At 38.2% G+C, this 9,281-nt stretch overlaps 1 protein-coding gene across 3 annotated transcripts in view; it reads left to right on the forward strand.

Annotated features, from left to right (window-relative positions):
* The window catches only part of ZNF347 (zinc finger protein 347), a 42,881-nt gene extending 37,079 nt beyond the window's left edge, over positions 1-5,802 (forward strand). For 2 of the 3 annotated variants that reach the window (XM_011979775.1, XM_011979766.1), the window contains exon 5: positions 1,919-5,802. In XM_011979775.1, coding sequence (XP_011835165.1) covers positions 1,919-4,167 — 2,249 coding nt within the window. In that variant the 3' untranslated portion in view covers positions 4,168-5,802. The remainder of the gene's footprint in view (positions 1-1,918) is intronic. The other variant, XM_011979782.1, reaches the window with a different exon arrangement.
* The last annotated feature ends 3,479 nt before the right edge of the window (positions 5,803-9,281 follow it).

Consider the following 9,281-nt stretch of genomic DNA (forward strand, 5'->3'; position numbering starts at 1 on the left):
ACCTCCTGGGATCAAGCAATTCTTCTGCCTCAGCCTCCTAAGTAGCTGGGATTATAGGCATGTGCCACCACTCCTGGCTAATTTTTGTATTTTTAGTAGAAACAGGGTTTCACCATGTTGGCCAGGCTGGTCTCTAACTCCTGACCCCAGGTAATCTGCCCACTTTGGCCTCCCAAAGTGTTGGGATTACAGGCGTGAGCCACTGTGCCCAGCTATGTTTGTGTATCTTCTGAGGCTCTTCTTGTTGGTTTCTAGTGTTATTTTACTCTGGTCAGAAAAGATACTAGATATAATTTTGACTTTTTTGAATTTATTGAGACTTGTTTGGTGTCTTAATATATAATCTGTCCTGAAGCATAATCCATGTGCTGATGAGAAGAATATGTATTTTGCAACAGTTGGATAAAATGGTCTGTAAGTGTCTGTTAGGGCATGGAACATGCCTGTAATTTTAGCTACTTGGGAGGCTGAGGAGAGAGGAATGCTTAAGGCCAGAAGTTCAAGGCTGCAGTGCACTGTGAACTCACCTGTGAATAAGCACTGCACAACAGCCTGGGCAACACAGGGAGATCCCATCTGTTTAAAATAGGAAAAAAAAAAAAAGTCTTTTTTAAGTTCATTTAGTCTGCAGTATACTTTAACTCTAATTTTTTTAATTGGTTTTCTGCCTGGATGATCTATTCATTACCAAAAATTGTGTTTTGAAGTCCTCTAATATTATTGTATTGCTTCCTATCTCTCCCTTTAGATTTATTAACATTAGGTTTACATATTAGGGTGTGTATGTATTTGTTATATCCTTTTGCTAAGTTGATCCTTTTCTCATTATATACTGACCTTGTCTCTTTTTACACTTATTGACTTGAAGTCTGTTTTATCTAATTATACCTACTACTGCTCTTTTTTTATTTCTTTTTCCATCTCCTCACTTTTTGTCTACATATATCCTTATAGGTGAAGTGAGTTTGTTTGTTGTAGGCAACATATAGTTAGCTGTATGTTTTATAATCCATTCAGCAGGCCTCTCTCTTGTAATTGGAGAATTTAGTCCATTTATATTTAATGTTATTATTGATAGGTAAGGACTTATACTACCAGAGAAAATCACTTAAGCACAAAGGAAGACAGAAAGAAAGCCAGAGAGGAGTTAGAAAACAATTAGAAAAGAAGTAACAAAATGACAGTATGTTTTAATTCATTGCTCTTTATTATTAATATGTCTATTATAGGCTTTTACTTTGTGGTGACCATAAAATAAGACTTACAAAAACATCCTATAGCTTTTAACAGTTTATCTCAAATCAATATCAACTTATCTTTGATTGCAGAAAAAAGAAACTAAAACCTCTGTGTGTATTCATTCCCTTCTCACCCTGCATTTTGAATTTTTTATGTCACAATTTATGTTGTGTACTGCCTATCTCTTAACAAATTGTTGTGCTTATTTTTAATAGTTTTATCTTTTGGCCCTCTTAGTAAATATATAAATGGTTTGCACACCATGATTATGATATTAATATTAGTGTAACAGTTACATTGTGTCATTTTCTTTGGATTTGAAGAACTCCCTTTATCATTTCTTGTAAAACAGGTCTGATCATGGTAAATTCCCTTAGCTTTGTTTGTCTGGGGAAGACTGTCTCTCCTTTTTTACTGAACGATTGCTTTGCTGGCTACAGTCTTGTAGGTTGGGAACTAGGCTTCCATGCTATTAACTTGAATTACATGGAATCAACTTTTCTTTATTAAACAGTCTTCTTTCTTTTTTGTGTTCCTAAAAATTGAATATTATTGTTCTGAAGTTTCATAAATCTGTTCAGTATAAGAATTGCTTTTGGTGTAATATTGTTTTTCAGTGTAAAATACTTGTTTACATACTACAATTAATTGGAAACCTACGGATCTTTATATCTTGTAGCTCTCTCTTCTGAATTTTTAATGAAAGATTTACCACACAAAGGGAAGAGTAATAAAGGAGAAATACTCCAAACAGTGATGTTGGAAAGACAGGAAAGCCATGACATTGAAGGCTGTTCCTTCAGAGAAGTCCAGAAAAATACGCATGACCTTGAGTATCAATGCAGAGATGCTGAAGGAAATTACAAAGGAGTGCTTATGACCCAAGAAGGCAATCTCACTCATGGAAGAGAGGAACATGATAAAAGAGATGCAAAAAACAAGCTTATTAAAAATCAGCTTGGATTAAGCCTTCAGTCACATCTGCCTGAACTGCAGCTTTTTGAATATGAAGGGAAAATTTATGAATGTAATCAGGTTGAGAAGTCTTTCAACAATAGTTCCTCAGTTTCATCACTTCAACAAATGCCTTATAATGTCAAAACGCACATTTCTAACAAGTATCTCAAAGATTTTATCTCTTCTTTATTACTCACACAGGGGCAAAAAGCAAATAATTGGAGAAGCCCTTACAAATCTAATGGATGTGGCATAGTCTTTCCTCATAATTCACACCTTGTGAGTCATCAAAGAAGTCATACTAAAGAGAAACCTTACAAATGTTATGAGTGTGGCAAAGCCTTTAGAACACGTTCAAACCTAACTACCCATCAGGTAATCCATACTGGCGAAAAACGTTACAAATGTAATGAGTGTGGTAAGGTCTTTAGTCGAAATTCACAACTCTCACAACATCGGAAAATTCACACTGGAGAGAAACCTTATAAATGTAACGAATGTGGCAAGGTCTTCACTCAGAATTCACACCTTGCAAGACATCGAGGAATTCATACTGGAGAAAAACCTTATAAGTGTAATCAGTGTGGGAAAGCCTTTAGAGCTCGTTCAAGCCTAGTTATCCATCAGGCAACCCACAGTGGAGAAAAACCTTACAAATGTAATGAATGTGGCAAGGTCTTCACTCAAAATTCACACCTTACAAATCACTGGAGAATTCACACTGGAGAGAAACCTTACAAGTGTAATGAGTGTGGCAAAGCCTTTGGTGTTCGTTCAAGCCTAGCTATTCATCTGGTAATTCACACCGGAGAAAAGCCTTACAAATGTCATGAATGCGGCAAGGTCTTTAGGCGTAATTCACACCTTGCAAGGCATCAGCTAATTCATACTGGAGAGAAACCTTACAAGTGTAATGAGTGTGGCAAAGCCTTTAGAGCACATTCGAACCTAACCACCCATCAGGTCATCCATACTGGAGAAAAACCTTACAAATGTAATGAATGTGGCAAGGTCTTCACTCAAAATTCACACCTTGCAAATCATCAAAGAATTCATACTGGAGTGAAACCTTATATGTGTAATGAGTGTGGCAAAGCATTCAGTGTGTATTCAAGCCTAACTACCCATCAGGTCATCCATACTGGAGAAAAGCCTTACAAATGTAATGAGTGTGGCAAGGTCTTCACTCAGAATTCACACCTTGCAAGACATCGGGGAATTCATACTGGAGAGAAACCTTATAAATGTAATGTATGTGGCAAGGTCTTTAGGCATAATTCATACCTTTCAAGGCATCAGCGAATTCATACTGGAGAGAAACCTTACAAGTATAATGAGTATGGCAAAGCCTTTAGTGAACATTCAAACCTAACTACCCATCAGGTCATCCATACTGGCGAAAAACCTTACAAGTGTAATGAGTGTGGCAAGGTCTTCACTCAGAATTCACACCTTGCAAGACATCGGAGAGTTCATACTGGAGATAAACCTTACAAGTGTAGTGAATGTGGCAGAGCCTTTAATCAAACATCAAAGCTTGCAAGGCATCAGAGAGTTCATACTGGAGAGAAACCATATGAGTGTAATCAGTGTGGGAAAGCCTTTAGTGTCCGTTCAAGCCTAACTACCCATCAGGCAATCCATAGTGGAAAAAAACCTTACAAATGCAATGAGTGTGGGAAGGTCTTCACTCAGAATTCACACCTTGCAAGACATCAAGGAATTCATACTGGAGAAAAACCTTACAAGTGTGGTGAGTGTGGCAAAGCCTTTAGTCAAACTTCAAAACTTGAAAGGCATCAGAGAGTTCATACCGGAGAGAAACCATATGAGTGTGGGAAACCCTTTAGTATCTGTTCAAGCCTAACTACCCATCAGACAATCCATACTGGTGGAAAACCTTACAAATGTAACGTGTGGAAAGTTCTAAAGTCAGAGTTCAAACCTTGCAAGTCATCACAGGATTCATAGTGGGGAGAAACCTTACAAATGAAGGTGGTAACTTTTGCAGTTAGAATTCATTCCTTTGACAACATCAGAGAATTTATTCCTGAGAGATTCCTTGAAAATGCAATGACTGGCTGGACGCGGTGGCTCACGCCTGTAATCCCAACACTTTGGGAGTCCAAGGCAAGTGGATCACCTGAGGTCACGAGTTCAAGACCAGCCTGACCAACAGGGTGAAACCCCATTTCTACTAAAAGTGTAAAATTAGCTAGGCCTGGTGGCACATGCCTGTAATCCCAGCTATATAGGAGGCTGAGGCAGGAGAATCACTTGAACCCAGGAGGTGGAGGTTGCAGTCAGCCAAGATCGTGCCATTGCACTCCATCCTGGGCAAAAACTGCAAAACTCCATCATAAAGGAAAAAGAAAATGCAACGACTGTGGCAAACTCCTCTTGAGTTCAAGTATTAATAGACATCCAAGAATCCATAATAATGAGAATTCACATAAATGTACTGTGTGTGGCAGAGGCTTTATTCAGGCCTCACAGCTTTGTAGGCATTAAAATCTACGTATTTGATGGAACCACACAAATGCAATGTGTATCCTGAAGCTCTTACTCTAAGACTGTAACTGTAGGTGAGGATTCATACAAAGAGTGACTCAGTCTCTAATTCTTTGATTCACTTTTAATATGATAAACTGCACGATAATTACACATCCCCATATGGTAAAACTTAAGACATTATATATTTCAAAGGTTGAAGGACATTTGGAAATGGCTGCTTACCTTCAGGTTATAAAATCTTTCATTCCATTGTTTGAGGTTTCTTAAAAAGAGTACTGTTTGTGACTTTCAACCTGAACTATGGATCTGTGGCTATTTTGCATCCTTAAGCACCTTTCATGGTGCCTGTCTGGGAAAGAAACGCAGTATGGAAAGGCCTACTTCGTTACATGAGGATAATTTTTATCTACGTTTATTGAAGAAGGAGCACTCTGCCTTATAAAGTTAAATATTCTCTCAATTGAGAGACCATGGTTTAGGAGCAGAAAATAATGTAAAACTATGATTATCAATCATCATACTGATTGTGTTCAAGGTGCTCTTCTGAGAGAAAGACACGATGGGTTTTAGGGAAGTCAGGCTCTACCTGCATTGAGTAGGCCAAGACCTCAGGACACTGGGATTTTTATGAGAGGAGAGTAATAAGTTATTAGTGACATATATGTGATAGGTTATTAGTGACATATATGTGATAGGAATAGTGCAGGGGAAATGGTTGCCACTTTCTCTATTGAATGGCAGTAGCAGTTTTATAGCAGAGATTGATGAAAAATAGGCTTATTTTTGAAATTGAAGAGATAACAGTTATTGGAATGGAGAGCTTGGTCAGAAGAACCAGAATACCATGTTTTTTTTTTGTTTTGTTTTGGTTTGGTTTTTTTTTTTTAGTAGAATTCACACTAATTGCTGGAATTACATTTTGCTATAGTTTTATTAAGAATGTGTCACAGACATAATGTTTTGCCAAAAAAAATTCAACGTTTTCTTACAACTATGAGCAAATCACGTTCTTTGTACCAACACTGTTTTATCCTACCTCAGTAGGATACTTCATAACAGATAATAACAATACACTCAGTCTTTTAGGTTGGAGGATCTAGAACAATTTTTTTTTTTCTTTGTGGAATCAACATACAATTTTGGGAAACTGTAATCATACTCTGCACTTGAATTATTCTCTCTACACTCTGCCTTAGAATATTTATATGGATATAATGAAAATCCCATAGAAAGTGCAATTTTGATATTCTTACACTCTGAAACCTGCCACAGTGTTGGTGAATATATATCATATTTTATTTTTACATGTTTGTGTGCCAAATAACCATGGCATGCATCTTTATTTACATGAAGTGAAAATACAAATATAGAAGATGTATGGGCTGAGTGTGTTGGCTCGTGCCTGTAATCCTAGCACTTTGAGAGCCCAAGGCAGGTGGGTCACTTGAGTCCAGGAGTTAGACCAGCCAGGGCAACGTGGCAAAACCCTGTCTCTACAAAAAAAAAGATAGAAAAATTACCTGGACAGAGTGGCTCACGCCCGTAGTCCCAGATCCTCTGGGAGACTGAGGCAGGTGGATCACTTGAGCCTGGAGGCAGAGGTTGCAGTGAGCCAAGATCACGCCATTGCACTCCAGCCTGGGTGACAGAGTGAGACCCTGTCTCAAAAAAAAAAATTGTATGGAAAATATTAGCTGGGTGCGGTGGCTCACACCTGTAATCCCAGCACTTAGGGAGGCTGAGGTGGGTGGATTATGAGGTCAGAAGGTCGAGACCACGCTGGCCAACACAGTGAAACCCCATCATCTACTAAAAAATACAAAAAAAAAAAAAAGTTGACTGGACGTGGTGGCATGTGCCTGTAATCCCAGCTACTCGGGAGGCTGAGGCAGAAGAATCACTTAAACCCAGGAGGCGGAGGTTGCAGTGAGCCGAGATCGTGCCACTGCACTCCAGCCTGGGCAAGAGAGCGAGACGCCGTCTAAAAAAAAAAAAAAAAAAAAATTATAAATAGTGCAGAGTAACAAAAATAACACTAATAAAGAATGCTATGCTCAGTGACATAATTTGACAAGACTAATATTCATCAGTTTCCTCTTAAAAATGAACATATAAATGGAAATTTCATTTTGTTTTGGTAGGTAAACTAGAAGTTTCATAAATTTAACCTTATCACGTTTTTGGCAATGTTAATTTGTCACCTCTCCACAAGAAGTGTATTGAACTCCACCTACAGTTTGGTTTAGATATGGAAAATGATGATGCCAAACAATGAAGTTTTAGGAAAATCTGTATTGCATAATGAGGCTTTCTGTGAGAAGCAGGATTGACTTCCCAAACTGGTCCAAAATGGCTTGAGAGAGCAAGGATAAATAACTTGCTTGGGGTATTATGGTAATAACCTTTAATAAAAGGGTGAGGTTGGGGTGAGGGTCCCACACGTGCTTTGAACTTCCATCTAGTGCCAAAGGAGGAAACACGGGCATTACCAGCTTGGCCAGATGGGCAGAATAAGAAGGGGGAGTGCAGAGGTATAAAAGGTGTTATAAGACAAAAATCACAAAATGGAAACTGACTCTAGTACAACACTGAATATTTACTCTTAAAACTTCTGATTTCTGGCCAGGCATGGTGGCTCATGCCTGTAATCGCAGCACTTTGGGAGCCTGAGGCAGGTGGATCACCTTAGGTCAGGAGCTCAAGACCAGCCTGGCCAACATGGTGAAACCCCATCTCTACTAAAAATACAAAAATTAGCCAGGTGTGGCAGCGCATACCTGTAGTTCTAGCTACTAGGGAGGCTGAGGCGGGAGAATCACTTGAACCTGGGAGATGGAGGTTGCAGTGAGCTGAGATCTCACCACTGGACTCCAGCCTGAGCAATAGAGTGAGACTCCGTCTCAAAACAAAAGAAAAAAAAAAAGAAATTTCTAACTTCTTTGTTAGGAAAGACCTTCGCTTTCTTCATAATAGTAGATAACTACTCTTCCTTTTCTGCTGAACCCACAGATCCCATTACATAACGTCATTCTTGAAAATGTTTGTGAAATGCTGTTTAAATTGCCTAAAATATTTTTAGAGTAGTTCAGTGCAAATGAATTTGTGGAAAAGTTTATTACATAATATGATCAAGCAACTTTAGCCAAAGGGTATTTTTCCAAAGGCTGTGTTATGTTAATGTCATGTTCAGTTTATGGTATTGTGTAATATATTCCATAGCATCTTTTTTTTTTTCTTTTTCTTTTTAGACGTGAGGTCTCGCTATGTTGGCCAGGTTGATCTTGAACTCTTGGCCTCAAGCATTCCTCCTGCCTCAGCTTCCCAAAGGGCTAGGATTACAGCCGTGAGCCAATAGTAGTAAAATGACTTTTTGTATATGATTTTTACTTTAAGGATTTTTTCCTTCCATACATTTTAATCTAAATTATATGTTTACTGCATTTCTTCTCTGTGTTACTCCAGTGAAAACTTAGAAAATACATAAATTAGGGTGTTGTTTGGAAATAAAATTTTGTGACATGAAAATGTATGTAAGACAATGGCAGGTACAGACTAGGTTCTCTGTAAATAGGAAAATGGAGTGTCCTTGTAAATCTTCAGTTCAATTAAAGTACAGGGATACTAGATGGTGAAATGAAGTCTCTTAATATGGAAGTTATCAAAGATCAGCTGCTTGAAAATCAAGCGTGTGGATGTTAACCAGCATCTGGAGAAGTAAATGAAAATACAGTTAATAAGAGAGTCCCCAAGATACTATCATTTATGCAAAGGAGATAATTTCTCTCAATGAGTCCCTGGAGGCAATTCAACTTCCCACTGTGGCTGGTATTTCTGTTCTGAGCCAGAGGCTCTTACAGCAAAACATGATATTTGTGCAACTTTTGCCATGATAGCTGCCATTTAATATACTCCCTTTAGTTTTGTTTCCATTTTAAAAAACATATATATAGATAGATATACTTTAATAAGTGATTTATCTTTGCATATATATTTTCTTTTAGGTCAATCGCAGTTAGAGTAAGAATCACAGTTATTAATGCTTTAAATGTAACAACTGAATCGTCAGCTCCCTGAAATAAGTATTGATGATATTCTCATTTCAGAGGTGAGGAAACCTAGGACAGATAGGCAAAATAATCAAATTAGGCCAGGCACAGTGGCTCATGCCTGTAATCCCAGCACTTTGGGAGGCCGAGGTGGGGGGGATCACCTGAGGTCAGGAGTTCAAGACCAGCCTGATCAACATGGTGAAACCCCATCTCTACTAAAAATAGAAAAATTAGCTGGGTGTGGTGGTGGGCATCTGTAATCCCAGCTATTTGGGAGGCTGAGGCAGGAGAATTGCTTGAGCCTGGGAGGTGGCTGTTGCATTGAGCCGAAATCCCATCATTGCACTCCAGCCTTGGCGACAGAGCAGGACTGCATCTCCCTCTCTCTCTCTCTAAAATACATATATAATATATGTATATTATATACATATAACATCATATATAATATACGTATATATTATGTACATACTATGCTGTATATGCATATACTATATATAATATACGTATATATGTATATAATAT

This window comes from Mandrillus leucophaeus, unplaced genomic scaffold (assembly GCF_000951045.1).
Source record: "Mandrillus leucophaeus isolate KB7577 unplaced genomic scaffold, Mleu.le_1.0 Scaffold104, whole genome shotgun sequence".
In the NCBI taxonomy this organism is placed as follows: Eukaryota; Metazoa; Chordata; class Mammalia; order Primates; family Cercopithecidae; genus Mandrillus; species Mandrillus leucophaeus.